The sequence below is a fragment of the Penicillium macrosclerotiorum genome (assembly GCF_028827735.1).
Source record: "Penicillium macrosclerotiorum strain IBT 26536 chromosome Unknown utg000008l_segment0_segment0, whole genome shotgun sequence".
Classification (NCBI taxonomy): Eukaryota; Fungi; Ascomycota; class Eurotiomycetes; order Eurotiales; family Aspergillaceae; genus Penicillium; species Penicillium macrosclerotiorum.
This window is the reverse complement of record NW_026643087.1, coordinates 1943528-1960354: the sequence shown is the minus strand read 5'-3', so window position 1 is coordinate 1960354 and position 16827 is coordinate 1943528. Positions and strand designations below refer to the sequence as shown.

At 48.7% G+C, this 16827-nt stretch overlaps 4 protein-coding genes across 4 annotated transcripts; 3 read left to right on the top strand and 1 right to left on the bottom strand.

The window, feature by feature from the left end:
- Window positions 1–3625: 3625 nt before the first annotated feature.
- N7462_008878 (uncharacterized protein) lies at window positions 3626–4427 on the top strand (the record flags this gene model as incomplete). The annotated part of the gene is made up of 3 exons (XM_057080592.1): window positions 3626–3763; window positions 3823–3959; window positions 4025–4427. The coding sequence occupies 3 exons, from the start codon at window positions 3626–3628 to the stop codon at window positions 4425–4427; spliced, it is 678 nt and encodes a 225-aa protein (XP_056930920.1).
- A 1618-nt stretch (window positions 4428–6045) lies between these two features.
- N7462_008877 (uncharacterized protein) lies at window positions 6046–8513 on the top strand (the record flags this gene model as incomplete). Its single annotated transcript, XM_057080591.1, has 4 exons — window positions 6046–6160; window positions 6223–6239; window positions 6307–6417; window positions 6504–8513. 4 exons carry the CDS (start codon window positions 6046–6048, stop codon window positions 8511–8513), a joined length of 2253 nt encoding a protein of 750 aa, XP_056930919.1.
- A 3104-nt stretch (window positions 8514–11617) lies between these two features.
- N7462_008876 (uncharacterized protein) lies at window positions 11618–13905 on the top strand (the record flags this gene model as incomplete). Its single annotated transcript, XM_057080590.1, has 2 exons — window positions 11618–11989; window positions 12022–13905. 2 exons carry the CDS (start codon window positions 11618–11620, stop codon window positions 13903–13905), a joined length of 2256 nt encoding a protein of 751 aa, XP_056930918.1.
- Window positions 13906–14143: 238 nt separating this feature from the next.
- Window positions 14144–16063, bottom strand: N7462_008875 (MDR family MFS transporter; the record flags this gene model as incomplete). Its single annotated transcript, XM_057080589.1, has 3 exons — window positions 14144–14520; window positions 14652–15025; window positions 15096–16063. 3 exons carry the CDS (start codon window positions 16061–16063, stop codon window positions 14144–14146), a joined length of 1719 nt encoding a protein of 572 aa, XP_056930917.1.
- Window positions 16064–16827: the final 764 nt, after the last annotated feature.

Below are 16827 nucleotides of genomic sequence, written 5' to 3'. Positions count from 1 at the left end.
GTGCAAAGCTTTTTCAAAGATGAGGTAGGGTAGAGAACTCCCTCGTCCGAGTTGGTGGCCAGGGATGTTATTTACTCCATATATTTGGCCCCCAAGTTGGGACCGGCTCATAATGTGCCTCTCATGCATTAGCTTTGCGCGCTAGGTATCAGAATACAATTGAAATTACGATCAGGTGCTTCTTCTCCCCTGGCTAGTGTTGATAAATATCCCGTACTGTCAAGCGGAAATGGCATCGAGCTCGAAAATAGCACCTGCAATTCTTCACTAATGTGTGCTACGCACATGTGTGAAAAGCATGAAGCATCCCCTTGGTTCAAAAGCTTGCGCTTTCAATACCATAACCCACGAAACCCCTGTCAGGGGCTCCTCATCCATGTGGCCGCACAAACACAAATACCGGCTCTCAGAGATGGGGCGGGCCGAGCGATCAGGGCAGTGGCGTCCCAGTATCCCCGAACCATTGGACACGCGAAATTTTCCGTACTTATGTTTGCATTAGCTTGACGGTCGAGATACTAAGACAGATGTTGATACCGAAGGAGCATAAAGAAGAAGTACTAAGTAATGCTTTTTGACATTGTAAACACGTGGTCAACTGTGATCCGCTGTGCCGAGTATTATAAGGTTGTCAAGGATGAGACTGCACAACCATGACTAATAAATTCAGCATTTCTCGAAGCGATCTGTGAGTTTCTAATCTGGCTGCCGGAGGAGAGACAGATCTAATATTAGAAACAGACTTTTCTTGAATCCTCAGCTCTTCTCGAGCTGCACAAATTTAGTGGCCGACATATATTATTGCGTCGAGCCTATTGGTTTCATTGCGACTTGGTTATGGTATGGAGTGTGATTTATTCCAACTGCAGCCTTTGACGAAACCCCTTCAACTTCCCTGCCGGGGAACAAATTTGTTCATAGTGTGGCCAACCGGGTCAAGTTCTCGCCCCCTCTCACACCGTTCTCACTTCTATCACCGCAGTCTCCAAAGTTCCCACACATATCACCCATATTCACCCTAAGATCAAATCCGATACTATTTAAGAGCTCAGGCGCATTGAGAATTAATTGCGTACTAGAATGGGCTTAAGTACGGCTAAACGGACGGGAAGCCCTATTCCCCACACCCTGAACTTGTAGCTAATCTGGTATCCAAGATCGAGTCAGATCCATTATGATAAGGTTAATACGTTAAAAAATAGATATATAATTGGAGACAATACTCAGCAGTGCTTCCTAGAATTTCCCCGGTTAGCTTTTGTATGATCAGTATACATTCCATAATACGGGGTCGCGTTCTAATTATGCCGGACAAACGTCGAGATAATATCCGTAGGCTAATTATATACAATCTTCTAGAATTCGGATCATTAAAAGCAATATCTCCCAGGGAAAAAGTGACATAATTATCGACACCGCTCCCTTGTATCGTTTTTAATCTCCAACAGACCCATTTTGACGGGCGAGCAACCAACGTAAAAGCCTGTCGAGCGTTTATGCGTTACGACCATTACGACCAAGTGGTGATTGCTGGATTGCTGGGTACCTATTCACCTCACTTTTTTTAAGATATTAACGGAGTGTTCACCGCAGACTGGGAGTTGCAATTCGGGAACAATTTGATTTACAGTCTTCTCGCGACTACCAAAAGAAGTGCGTATCCAAGCAATTATATCATCTAATTGCTCATCAAAAAGCTTTGATTTTCTAGCACGTCTTTTCCGTGTGTGCGTAGAAACGATCTCTCTCGCGCAGTGTTAAGACAGGTAGACGTTGATCGCGTGTTAGATGCTTGCGAGTCGGAGTAGTTGGTGGTGATATGTTGATGGGAGAAAATGTAGTTGTTATAGAATAACCCAATGTATAATACTTGATGTTATTCGGGCCGACTTCAGATACGAATCATATGCATAACGCCTATGCTTATTGAAAAATGACGATCTGCGATTCATAGGAAGGAACAAGTCGGACTCAGACTCTGTTATCGTCATACCTTCGGCAAACAGCAAAATGACGACATTAAGATTAGAGAAGGAGATTCCCCTTTTTTTCGAACTGAATTTCTTCAAGATTCGGTTATTGGAATAATTGACCTTTGCTATTTTTCCTCGACTATAACGATCCAATATTGTATTTATTCTTCCTTACCTGGCCAATAGGCCGCTACCCTGCAAGTAGCACCCTAGCAGTAGTAGTAACAGTAGTAATAGCGGTAATAGCAGTAGGACGAGTAGGAGGGAAAGGAGGATATATAGCATGAGTAGTAGTATATGACATTGTTTGTTTATATATGATATCACAGAATTTTATAGTAGCAAGGCGGGATAGAGGGCGGCGAATTCTACTAACCGCCTCGAAGTCCCGGTCTGAACTATTGCCAGGAACTGTAACGCGATGAGAATTGATGAGGATGAAAATGGGAACAAAAGGTTATGGTTGTGATGCGTTTATCGGCGTTGATTTCTTGAAGACTGCTTTTGAAATTGATGCGGTAGGTACGAACTAGGCGTGAGCTGGGTTGGTCTCGCTTCGTGACATACCAGTGGCCGCCACGGAGCGTTCCCGGGGATAATTTTGTACCTCATAGTTTGGCATAGACAACTCCCCGATATTCTAACATCTTAAGACCGAATTGCAAACTATCAGTCATTCGCTTTGGCTGGATTCTTGTCTGAACTATGGCGCAGATACACATTCTATATACCACCTAGCTGAGCCAAGACGGAATTTAAAAATATATATTCTGCATGATGATCCCCCGTGGGATCCTCCTAGTTCCACATTGATCAAGCTTCGCGCACGGGGAAATAGAGAGCGGCTCCGGAGATGCGATCGTCCGAGCGGCTATAGAATACATGGGGGGAAAGGAAACTTGGTTGTCTTTCGTGGGAGAGAACTAAAACAAGCCACGGGATGAAAATGGCCAACCAACCCCCTAAATCTGGGCAAAGACTGAAACCTGTGGCTTCTGGCTCAACATGATGCGATGCGGCCAGAGCAGAACTTAAAGAGCGGTTAGACCCTCCTGGCAATGATGCGCCTCTATTACCGATGCGAATGGCTGGCAGCAATGTCTCACATCGACAAAGGATCTGATTTTCTGGATGAATGTTCTTAAACCATGTAAAAAATGTGAAATTGTCACCCTTTTGACAAAGTGCCGAATTGTTCCAAGGGTTGTAGCGAGAAGTCATGACTTGAAACGTGTCGGGTTGAAGACTCTTGTATTAGCGTTCACTCAGCTATGACGACTTTTGCTGTAGACAAATCTACTTCTTCGCTAGGTGCCGACCCAAAATACTTGTGAGTAACTTTGATGTTGCCGACCGTTCTATCCAGCTGGTAAGAATAGGAGCCGCAATGAGGCTAGCAAGCATGGCTAGCGAACGCCACGGGTGAACCCTTTGTTCCCAATGGTTCGCTTCTTCCCCGCGAGACCCCTGAAGCGAGGGTCCAAACACGACGTAGCCGAGCTTTGGCTTAAAAGCCAATACGACCTTAGCTTTAAATAGGGTCCCTTGGCAGCCTCCAAGAAAGAATACAAGAATCTCATTACCTGGTCCTTGAGTGCTATTTCCTCAAGGAAGTCGTGCTCTGTCTTACAATCAATTCTCTCTTCAATAGCATGATCATGTCAATTCGAAGCTTTTTGATCCTCGCCGGTGCTGCGACCGTTGCTGCCGATCAGCACATAGCTGACTCTCCTTTCTTGAATCAATTTATTGTCGACTCTGGATATGTGTCAATCTCTACCGCTGGCAGTGTAAGCGGTGATCTCGAAGCTCCAGGACAAAGGCGTTCCGTATTAAATAGTTTGTCTAGGATGCCACCCACACCACCTATATTGCCAAATGCGACAACAGCGGTACCGATGTTTGCACATTGCCTAGTGCTGGTGCCACTATTGTCATGGGCCCATCTTATGTTGGGTGCTCTTACACGGATCCGTCGGAGCCCCTGTGAGTAGAGACTGCTTTGGGAGATGAGCGTGTAGACCTCAAATGTGTCACTAATGTTGTCTAAGATCCTCGTCCGTTGGGTGTAAATATATTAACGCTGGATCTTCTGTCCTTTGCACTATGTATCAGTCAGGCCAAAGTGGAACTTATGTGGCCACATTCTCGCAGACGGAAACCCTGCCGGCGTCTGCTGTTGCACTGGGCTTCAATGCGCCGACTGGTACCGGCACCAATTCAAAGCAAACCTCCGAAGCCAGTGCCGGAAGCGCCGCTACCATGACATCTGGTGCAGCCACTACTGCCGACTCAGGTGCATCTTCTACGAAGAGTTCGACTACTAACGAGAGCGCCAGTAAAACTGGTTCTGCGGCAAGCGAGACCAAGACTGGTGGCGCAGCCAAGGTGGCTGAACTTGTGTTTGTCGCTGTTGGGGCAGCTATCGTGGGGGGAATAGCCCTTGTCATGTAGAAGGGAGATATCATATTCAATAATGGTTGAACATGATATAATGTAAACTCCACTAGCTCGTGAGCTCTCCGAAGTACAAGTGAATCCCGGGGGTTTATTGCATTGAGGATCATGTATACGGGCTAACAATGAAGTCCGTAGTTCTAGGTGCGAGTGCAACTACTTGACTTCTTGCGCCTCGCTGATTTTATCATGCCTCGAGCCATTCCAAGTGATTCTCATCCAGTAATGTCATTATTATTCTCAATGTTTCTTTAGTTTCTTTCATGGCCGAGATAAAATCTGTCATCCTATACTCCAGACGACATGAGATTCTCAGTCTTGACTACAAGGGATTAAGGACAGAACACGACAGAAAAATGATTCAAAATAAATTGGCATTGTTAAGACTGCAAGATGCGGAATGTTCGTCGTAAAAATAGTCCTGCTGCTCAATAGATAATGAGCACCAGGGTGGAGTAGACGCAGCCCTGCTAAAAGCTGTTGTGTTTTGTTCTCCCACTGAACGAACGATAAAAATCACCCATGAAGCGTCCAGTGCCATCAAGAGGCACCACGCGGGTTATGTGGGGTTCGTAGCATCTACGGATTATGCTATGTATTGGTGCTGGGGAAGGAGCCCAGGAGACTCGGGTTTCAGATCACTGCCGAATGATCCTCACATCAAAGGATTCCTGCATGGATCAGCGATGGAGGTGGTGCCATCGGATGGAAGAGAAAGAAGAAGGAAGAAGCGAGTCAAGAAAAAAAAGAGGAAGAAAAGGGACTCGGGCCGCTTGAGTCACATGACCCAACTCGGGTCACGTGCAGAGCCCTATTTGAGGGGAATTTTCGCTCCACTTCCTTTCCTTTTCTTCATTACACTTCATGAAAAAATCATTGAACGCATAATCAACCTCCAATCCCTCCTATCCATAGGATGGCAGGTCATATTGGCGTACTAGAAGAATCGCTGGGCAACTTAAGGCTCCTCCACGGCCCTCTGGAGGCTTCGGCTTCCTGAGTGCAGTGGTGGATGCGAGTCACCTGCTGCTCGGACATCCCAACGGCTATAAACACGAATATATTTGAAGATGTGTAGTACAAGAGAGGAGTAGAAGATTCGAAGATATACTCTCCCGAGTATCCCGACTTCGACTCCAGGACTCCGGATACTTCGTAATTTGGGTGAGATCTTGCCTGAGATATGTGGCGTGCGCCCTGGCCCTGGCTGGGGGCCGTTCCTGGATGTGACCTGGATGTGAATGGTGTCCATTCAAGGGAAGGCTGGGCCCAAGATCGGCGTATTCCAGAGGCCGGCAGGATGCGACGACGTAAAGAGGATTTCTAGAGCCATTCCAGAAGACGGTGGAGCTGGAAATAACATCCCAATTGCAGCGCGAGACAAGCTTCCTGGAGCGCATTCCGGGGTGTGTCCGCGGTACCTGCTGCTGTGTCCCTGAGCGGCCCTGAACGCTGGACCGTCGCGGATTCTCGGGCCTTTGGGATCTTCGGGACCTTCTCCGCCTTCCACTCTCCCTCTCTACCCCCTCCACACCCTCCCCTATTTCTTTTCGCTGTGCAATAATTGTATTGTGTCCATTCTTTTCTTGTGTTGTCTTTTTGTCGTTCATTCATTATGCCGAGTGCCATCAGTAAGCGCCAACAGCAGCGCAATGAGAGGGCCCTCGCCGACCTGATCCGGACGGTTCCTGGTAATGACCGTTGCGCCGATTGCGAAGCCTTGACCCCAGGTTGGTTCCTCCCCACAGCGAGAGAAGTTGACGCCTGCTAATCCATTTCGTTTAAACCATAGGATGGGCAAGCTGGAACGTATGCATCCTCCCCGTGACCGTCATGACCTCCTTTCTGCATTGTCGAACTGATCGCGTGTCGCCAGATGGGTATTTTTCTTTGCATGCGGTGCGCCGCAATCCATCGCAAGCTGGGCACACATATCTCAAAAATCAAATCCTTGACAATGGACAGTTGGTCATCGGAACAGGTCGATGTGAGTCGATTTGTCCTATTGGCAGGCCCCAATGAGGCCGGTCCCCCCTTCCCCGTCAGGGAACTGACGTCTCTCATCATCAACAGAATATGAAATCCCATGGCAATTTGCTCATGAACAAGATCTTCAACCCCAAGAATGTCAAGCCAGCCACCCCAACGGACATCGACGAGTCCGATTCAGTCATGGAGCGGTTCATTCGACAGAAATACCAGTACCGATCGTTGGAAGATGGGAAACCCAAACCCCCGAGCCGCGAGGATTCCAGCTATACCCGGGGCAGCGAGCGGAAGCAGGAAAGAAGTTATGACGATTCATACCTGCGCGACGAGTCGCCTGAGAGCTCACCTCCACCCCTCCCACCGAAATCGGGCAGCAAGTTCTTTGGATTCGGCCTGCGGTCAGCCTCCTCAACCTCAAACCTCCGCCGGTTCGGAACCAAGTCCAAGGGGTCGACGTCCGCATCGGCATCGCCCACATATGACCAGCGATCATGGTCCCCACCGCCGCTGCCGAAAAAGACTGGTCTCGGCGCACCCGTCGCCGATGTGACAACAGCCTCGTTCGAATCGAAAATGGCCTCGCTACGGGAGATGGGATTCACCAACGATCGACGTAATGAGATGGTTTTGCGTGGCCTCAATGAGAACCTGGATAAATCGATTGAGACTCTAGTCAGATTGGGCGAGGGAAGCAACCCGGTGTCGAGATCAAGGACTCCTGCAGCCGCCCCGGCTCCGAGTGCGGCTCCTGCAGCGGTTACGCCAAAGGTCGAGACCTCAACCAACCCGTTCGATATGCCGACTGCAACAGCGAATAACCCAGCGCCGCCGCAGCCACAAACAGCATCATATAACCCCTTTGACCGACTGGATTCAACATCCCAACCCGCCCAGCCTCTGGAGGCTTCGTTCCAAAGCCTTCAAGTGTCCCAGCCGTTGTTCCCACACTCCACCGGGGGGTATCCTGCCCAAACCGGCTTGATACCACAGGCTACTTACCAACAGCCCATAACACCCCCGGCGATGTCCACCTTTGGCCAGAATAGCTATGTTTCATCTCCTCAAGCCATGGATAACAGCTATAATCCATTCTTTCAGACCACGGCTCAGACGCAGAGCGGCGTGGGCGCTCAGTCATTTCCTAACCCCAATGTCCCCCAGAACAACCCATTTTTCAACACACTGCCGCAAAACTCTGCGACTCAGCCTCAAGCGCAACAGTCTTCTGCATCGGTCCCCGCAATCTCAGCCCCTCGGCCGCCCCAGCATGCAAATACCATGCCTGCAATCTCCTCCACTTCACCTTTTGGTACATCTCCATTTGGTTCGACGCCCTCTTTTCAAACACAGCAACAACAACAACAACAGGCGCAGAGCGTGGGGCAAGGGTCCTATAATCCATTCCAGCAAGCCATGGGACTCAATACCCCCCCGAGCCTAGGAGGTTATCCTACCCAGTTCCAATCTCAGCAACCCCCGCAACCACAGCAACTCTTGCCCCAAGTCACAGGCCACATGGACAAAAGCAGCATTCTCTCTTTATACAATCTCAACCAAACTCCTTCCGCCGTCCCTCCCATTCCTTCTATCCCCGACCACTCTCAGTTCCAGCCTGGCGCGGGAACCAGCCCTGTCCCAACTCTTAGTCCCTCTCTGAGCTCCACACCCCAGACCCAGCCGGGCTCAACCTTCCCGACACCCCAGCCTGGCTTTGGTGGCTCTAACATGGCCTCTCGCAACCCCTTCGGTGCCGCATCTGTTGGATCGGGCCTGGCAGCCCAAGCGGGAATCTCTTTGCAGCCGCCATCTTCGGGCCTAGGCATTGGAATGGGTACCAGCAATGGGGTCAACGCCCCCGCGGCACCAGCCCCAGGGATGAACACCTCAACTTCCCCATTTGCTGGTGGAACCTCTCCCTTCTCTGGAAGTCCTTCTCCGTTTGCCGGTGGACTCTCGCCCTTCTCGGGCCCACCCCCCGCCAACAAGGGCTTCCAGAGAACCCACATGAGCCAACCAAGTGTGGACGTTAATGGTTTGCAGAACGGGCGTCACAGTCCTGATGCTTTCGCCAGCCTGAGCGCTCGCTACGGCTGAGCATCGCCTCCTCCCTTTTTTTGATGAGACCCGAATCCTCCTCTTCTCATGCCATCTATGCCTAATAGACGGGAACTTTTGTTTTGCTAAAAAAGAATTCGATATGGAATATGGATACTGCACTCCTAATGATATGGATATAGATGGGTTGACGAGATGAGATTACATGTGCATACCTGGGTGCATCTTGCGATTTGTCTGGTCTGCTGTTTCACTCCTTAATACTTGTCTTTATTTCCTTGCTTTTCTCTACTACTGTCTTTCATTGTTTATCGTTATCTTTTGTTTTTGTACAAGACTGAGTGTTTCTATATATTCTTTGTTTTTCTTTTACGTTTCCGATTAGCGGGTCAATGGTACATACGTTTCCTTTTTCCTTATAGCAACGCCCTATATCTCGTCTCTGAGTAGATACGTATTTATGTGTAAATATATATCATTCTCACCGTCATCATCATGATTTTACAGCTATGTGTTTTTCTTGCATGCAGAATATTGGTATGAGGCATATCGCCAATAACACGAATGGATGTGGGGCCCGCTATCTGACCAAGGGATTGCCTTTCATCGCAACTTGCTTCTGACGCGGCCGAAAGCACACACCACCGGGGCCAACTTCATAGCTGGAACAGGGGTCTTGGGCCAATTTCAAAGGGCCTATCAAATGGCTATGGGTGCGGCAGACGCAGATAAGAGAGATCAACCGCTTAGGATAGTGTGACTGAAGAAGAATGATGATGCCTGGTAGGAGTGCAGTGCGAGGTTCACTGTACTCCCTTGATTCAGGCGAGTGCGCAAGCGGCAGCCGAGATCTAGAAAGGTCGTACGCTTAAGATGGGGGATCAAGCTAAACGGGATTGAAAAGAATAGTTGGGAAGTGAACTCGGGGTAAAGAGAAAGGGAAAAGGTTCCTGGCGAAGGCGGCAAGGACCAAAATTTACTTTTGATGTGATTCAGGTGCTTTACGCGCTTGCGCATCTATTTTTCTTTTGTTTTACTTTTGCATTCAAGGCGACCACCTTGTAGCTGTCGATGGGTCTGATAACACTTCCGCATAGCAGCATATATATAGAGCGAACTAAATCGAGCAAATGATCATCATAACATTTTGACATACAAAAGACATTAGTCCAGAAGTTGAATATATTATCCGTTATTTTCGGAACTTGATCCACATTCATTACGGGTCTCATGCTTCAAAACGTAGTAGCGCTAATTCATTTTGGCGGAAAGTTTGACAACAAGGGTTCGATGCAGATCGAACCTAATCATCTCCAAACCAGCAGTAGAAGATACCCTGGCAATTTCCATTGTCATCTAAACATTGCCACGCACCACAATTGTCCTAATATCATTTCGTCATTAGCATGTAACTAAATCTGTCACTTCAAGTAAAAATCTACGGCCTACCCCGAGAATGAGCGCTCTCTTTTCAACCGAGACAGCTTCCGTGGCGGGTGCGGCCGCCACCATCGTAGCCATGGTGACAACTATCGTAGTGAGAGTGAAAAGGCCCTTCATATTGGGAGAACGATTCGATACGGAGCTAGGCTGAATGGGGAATCTGGCTTTGGGGGGTTTTTCTATTGCCCAAGTTGTGAAAGCAGAACTGAGAGCGCAACAATATTAATAATATATGTCTTCAGAACTGCTATGAATTTGAAGGCCAGATTACAGAGTATAAATATTACGACCTTGAGCCGTTGAATTGACAGTACCAACATCAGGGGTAGAGAATGGCCCTGCCACCCTGGAAGAGCCACCTCGAAAGCCGCGCGCTTTGGGTACTGTTTCAAGATGATTGAACATATTAGGCTAATTCTGGAATAGAGAATCACATTTTCCTATCAACGTATCATTCGAGCTGGTAATAATTTTTACAGCATATTGAACCGTTGCGAAACTCGGGCGAATCAGACGAGGACGTTATATTTTCCTATTTGGGATATCGTACCAACGTGGCTGGCCAAACACTAGAATATTGGAAAGGGTCGCGAAAGGATTCTCTAATTAAAGACTTTTGATCAGATAGGGTCCAATTACCTTATTATGGACCCTGAGGGTGCTATTATCGCAGGGGTTGTATTTATATTAGGCTATTTATCTATAATTATTTAATAATAACAAATTTCCAACAAAGATAAAAGGTGTTCATTGGCTCGCTTTCTCATAGCGCGTACCTGTATGGTTAATTATAAACACTTTCCAACAAAGATTAATGGAGTTCATTGGCTCTCTTTCCCAGGGCGCGTATATCTATAATGAGTTCGTTATAACAAATTTCCAACAAAAATAAATGAATTTCATTCCTTCACTTTATTGTGGCGTGTATATCTATAATTAGTCAGTCACAAAAGGTTTCTTATAAATATACATGGAGCTCCTTACGTGAAAATATGATATAGATGTCAGGTGATTAGACTAGATTAGATAGGAGCAGTAAATGAGAACGTACAGGAAAACCCGGGCAGTATCATACCAGGTACATTTTACAGCCTTCCTTAACTAAGTATGTTCAAGGAAATGACTGATCTGTGCTAAGGTGGGGCCGGAAGAGAATGTAATAGACTAGAATTTCTCAAAACTATATATTGAACTGGGAACTGAGACGGTCGCTGTCTGCGAAGCAGCTCCGCCTCTAGGGGTTACGGAAGAGAAAGAAAGGACACCTAGGGATAGCGTGGAAGAGAAATGGGTGTTTGAGTTGCTATATACAGCGAGGTATGCCCTATATATCACATATTCTGTCACACCGCTAGTTTATGTATCCCACTTCCCACTACATCATATAAATTATCTCACATAATAGAGTCGTATTTTAGATTAGTGAGGGTTAACGGATTAGATTCTAGTAGTTATAAGGTATATACTATAAGCCTACCCTAGGGGCCAAAGAAAGACCGCCCTGGTTCAATGTCTATATAATTTATCAATAAATTATTCTAGCTAGTGAATTATGTGGATGGGATGACTAAGGCCAGAGTAAGCTCAAAGATATCCCCCTCCTTTCACTCACGCAACAACATGTAGTTAGTCTTATCCTTTCCCATCGCTTCCTCACAACGTAACACATTCTCATCTCCATGTCCGTTTTCTAATCTACCATGTCTGTTCCGCATGTTGCACCGTCGCATGTTGCACCGTCGCATGACGACTATGGGCAAGCCAAACGGAGAAAGGTGCGCAAAGGTACCCACAGTTGTTGGGAATGCAAGCGTCGGAAGATGAAATGTAGATTCGATCCGCGCATTGAGAGTACCTCCTGCAATGGCTGTCGACGACGTGGCTCTTCCTGTATTAGCCAGGAGTTTCCCGAGGATCTCGAAATTGTCCCCATGAGCATTGGGACCACCAATAGTGATGTCACTTCCTTGGATGGCAGAACTCGCCCTGGCACACCCTGTGAGAGGGCAGACCGTATTTTCACACCCGTGTCAACGATAATGAAGCCTTCCCAATACTACAAATCTCTTGAGGTCCTTCCCTTCCAGCTTTTCCTTCTCTTTAGTATTCCATGATTGTGACTGACGGCTTCCAGCAATATCCCCCGACCACCAGGAATGATACCACTCAATTTGAATATGAGAGGCTGTCTTTGTTTCTATATGAATCACTGCCGTCGCGCGCAGATATCGAAATAATCTGCAAAGCCAGTCGTCACTGTTCCATCCTCTCCCACGAATTATTAACGACTCCATACACCACCCTCTTTCAGAACGGCCTCCAAACGCCCCAGAGTTTACTGATGACCCCGGAACCAAATATGAATCCTGTTTTGATCGCAAGACACATGCTCCAGCTCGCCATTTTCCTACAACATCTTCCCCCAGATCTTCACAAGAAGATTGAAGGCCTGTCAGAACCACCCCGCGCCATCATGGAACGCTTAGTAGATCTTGCTGTCTACCACGTCACGACAAACGAGGCACTGATCGGCAGCATCGAGAGCCTCGAGTGCATTATGCTCGAGAGCCTATATCATGTGAACATTGGGAACCTTCGACGAAGCTGGGTCGCAGGTCGCAGAGCGATGAGTCTCGCCCAGCTGATGGGCTTTCATCGACCAGATAATCAGGCCCTGTACAAAGCGCTCCACCCTCAAACGAAATACGACTCACAGATAATGTGGCTCCGCATCATGACCCTCGACCGCCAGCTTTGCCTCCTGCTCGGTCTGCCCGAAGGCTTCACTGACCATAGTATGGCTTCGGAGACCCACATCGCCAACGATTGCCCTATGGGCCGTCTTGAGCGGCTGCACTGTGCTGCCATGTCTCAAATCCTCAAACGGAACGCGTCCAAGCTGAGCGGCGAAGACCTTGCCGTCACCCGCGCCATCGACCTGGACCTACAGGAAGCCGCGAGTAGCCTCCCGAGCAAGTGGTGGCTGGCCCCCAAACTCGACAATGCCTCCAATGGCCTGCAAGCTGTGTTCTGGGATACGCGCCGTCTCGTCCTGCAGATCTGTCACTACAACCTTCTCACTCAGCTGCATCTACCGTATATGCTGCGCCCCTCATCCGCAGACAACAAATACGAGTATTCGCGGATCATATGCGTCAATGCATCGCGGGAGGTTCTCTCGCGCTACAACTTGCTCCGCAGCTTCAATCGCATCGCTTACAGCTGTCGTACGGTCGACTTCCTCGCCCTCATGACGGCCATGGCCCTCCTACTCGCACACATGGATAGTCACAGCGACGGAGTGGAAAATCTGCTCGCGAACCAGTATTTAAGCGATCGCGGAATGATCGAACAGGTGCAGGAACATATGAGCGAGATTAGCAGGCTAAATTCGGACGAATTGAGTGCACAAAGTGCAGATTTGCTCAAGTCATTGTTGGCGATTGATCTGGAGAAAGGGCATGGGCGGGTCAGTGTGCGGGAGGCGGGCAGTGAGGCTATGTTACCGCATGATGGGATGCTCTCGGAGGAGGAGAGCGTGGTGCGGGTGCATATCCCGTATTTCGGAGTTATTCGGATTGCACGCGAGAAACAGCAAGCTAAGACGTCGGGAACAACCAGCAATAGCAACTCCGAAGCCCAACTCCGTCTCTCCTCCTTGAAGACATCCCCCGATCCCCTCTCCACTGGTTCGCTCTCCAGTGGACCAATCTCCATTAATTCTATCTCCATTGACAACACTCCCAACCCACTCTCCTTCCCCGTCGCCGATACAGCTCCTCCCCATGAATTTTCCGCCCCTTTCGCGCACCAACTGCAGCAACCATGTCAGACCACGTTCTCAGACCCCGGTCTTTCTCTAACTTCATCCTCGCTTATGCAGGGCGGACATCCTGGACTTGCCGGCGGCGGCGAGGACTGGGCGTTTCAGGGTGTCGATATGGTGTTCTTTGAGAATATAATGAGGAATGTTGGGGGCGGTTTTTGACCTTTATCTACATTTGTGGGCTTCGATGCACCAAGCCACCAATCAAAAAAACACCAAACTATCTAGTAGGTTAAAAACTATGCATGTAATAAGATATCCGAAACCGGATATTTCACTTTGGAAATGAACATGTTGGTATTCTCCCCTACCCCGCCAAAGCTCGCTTGCCCGTACTGTAGTCTGTCGCCTGGCACATAAGGTAGCTGCCCTAGCAGCGCTAACCCACTAGATACCAATCCTAAGATTGATTCTCCTTCTCCCCATCAGCAATCTCCGTCTTCTTCTCCTTCTCCACCGCGGCCTCCTCTGTCGCTGGCTTGTCCTTCTTCCCATAATCTGGCAGCCTCTTAATTGGAATAATTAGCGACAGGAGGACCGCAAACGCCGCACACGCCAACGAAAACGTAAACACATCCTTAATACCGACCATATACGCGTTGATGACCTCAATGAGATCATCCCCGCTGAACACGTCCTGGAGCTCCGAGGCGCCAGCGCCCAGAACCCGGGCGGGATCAAGGTGAACTGCACTGGAGAGGATAGTCTGGAGCATCCGGTTGGCGAAGAGGGATTGAGCGATGGCGACGAAGTAGGCGCCACTGAGCGTTTGGCACACTGGTTGGTTGGTCCGGTGTTAGGGTTCCATACATACATAGCATACATACATGAGTAGCTCTACCTGAGTAGGTACTCGGATGTGCAGTACTCAATATTTGTATTGGGTAGAGAGGGGAGGAAATACTTACTAACCATGATTCCAGTCGCACTGGAAACGTCTTCCAGCTTCGAGGAGCCCTGCACGGCTGTCATGGGGATCTGGTTGCAGATCCCAACGCCAAATCCAAAGAGCACCTCGGCACCAATGTACATGGCTTGAGAGGAGTCGACGTCCAACATATAGATTATGGCCATGCCGGCGGTCATGATGAGGGCACCGAGGAGCTCGTAGGGTTGTGTGTACCGGGTCTTTGTGATGACGCCGCCGCTGACGACGGCTCCAAGGGCGAAGAAGGCGAGGAACGGGAGAGTGTTGACGCCGCTTGCTACGGCTGATTGGCCATGGATGGATTGGAAGTAGATGGGAAGATAGAACATGACTTGGTAGAGGGCGGCGTAGGAACTAGAAAGAGGAGAGGATCGGTAGGTTAGTTCACGAGCGGGAGACGGATAGATGTATAGCAAGGACTTACATCAGGCAAAATAAGGCATTGCTCCATGTCGTGCGCAGTTTCAGGATGTGAAAGGGAGCCATGGCGTGGTGGCCCTGGAAACATTCAGTAACCAAGAAGCCAACACTCAGGACAATCCACAAGACCAAGGTCGCGATGACCGAGCCATCATTCCATGCTTTAGTCTGTCCACCCCATTGCAATGCCAATGTCAAGCAGACGAGAGACACGAGTAATAAACAGAAGCCTGGGAGATCCAGGGAGATGATGACTTCCTGCCACGTCGCTGGGGTCTTCTTGATATGCTTAGGGATGCGCAGGAATAACAGTAACAGCACGATGATAGGCCCACCAACAGGCAAGTTGATCCAGAAACACCATCTCCAGGTAACTCCACTCGTGAATGCCCCGCCAATTACCGGGCCCAGAATATTCGACAACATGAAGACTGCCATCCAGGTGCCTATAAGAAGCGGATGGTTCTTCGGCGCCGCGACATAGTTGATGATGATGAGGGTTCCTCCAAGGACACCAGAGGCTCCGCAACCTTGAATGGCACGTCCGATAATGACGGACACACTATTTGGAGCTACTGCGGCCACAATACTGCCCACCAAAAAGATACCAACCGCGCCGAGATAAACCCACTTGACGTTGAGGTATTTGAACAGCTTTCCCCACAGTGGCGAGGCCGAGGCCGCGAGGATGAACGTCGCACTTCCATACCAGCCCACGTCCTCTAGTCTATGGAAATTGCCGGTGATACCGGGGATTGCAGTTGCGATGATACCAATCTCCAGAGACACGAGGATGGTGCTCACGAAGATCGTGAACATAATAAGGACGAGTCGGACACCAGTCGCATAGTCGAAAGGGATCTCGTCAGGGCCTTTTTGATCTTGAGGACCATTATCACTGGTCGAGCCAGGCTGGATTCTGTCCAGCTCGGCTTTGTAGTTGTTCTGGAGGTCTGAACCGTCTGCCATCATTCAATGTTGTTGGATATTCTGCCCCCCGACAGCCCGTTGGAGGACACAGATTGCAACTTGTAGTCTTGAGCTCATAAAGAATCATGTTGAAGCCATTCTCGATGACAAAAGAACACGTAAGGATGCCTATGATTGACACGGTCGAAGAAGAGAACGACAAATTTCGACCGCCGTGTTCTCTATACTTTAGATCTTGGCAGTGGAGCTAACATTCGACCGCCGTATTAGTCATCCGGCGGTCGAAAATGACCCTAAAATCGCCAAGGCATTGAGCCTCAAGGCGCTCGCAGGCAAATCTGACATGGCAGAAAAAGGCGGGGCCAGCATCAACAAACCAACAACCAAACCACCACCACAACACACAACGCTGGATGGGAAACCCCCTGGGAAAAAGCAGAAGCTGAATATGAGAAATAGTAAGTAGCTGTTCAATTCTGATCTCTTGAAGAAATCAAGCTATATGTGTAATGACTGTGTGCGGGGAAAATATCATCCAATAAGCTCCCATGTAGCGAAGGCGGTCTTCCCACTACAGCATGTAGTGACTCGTCGATCTATTTGTTTTTGAGGAAATGATGTACCCGGTAGAACTAGGCCCTCCGGTTACTGACAAGGTCTTAAACTTTCAGATCAATAGTATCTAGGGCGAGCCACTGTCACAAAACTCCGATAAAAAGAGCATGGTATCGCGTAGATAGTAAACGAAGACGCTCGTAGGCAAGTCTAACAAAGTAGATAAGGCAGGATTAGTATCAATAAGCCAA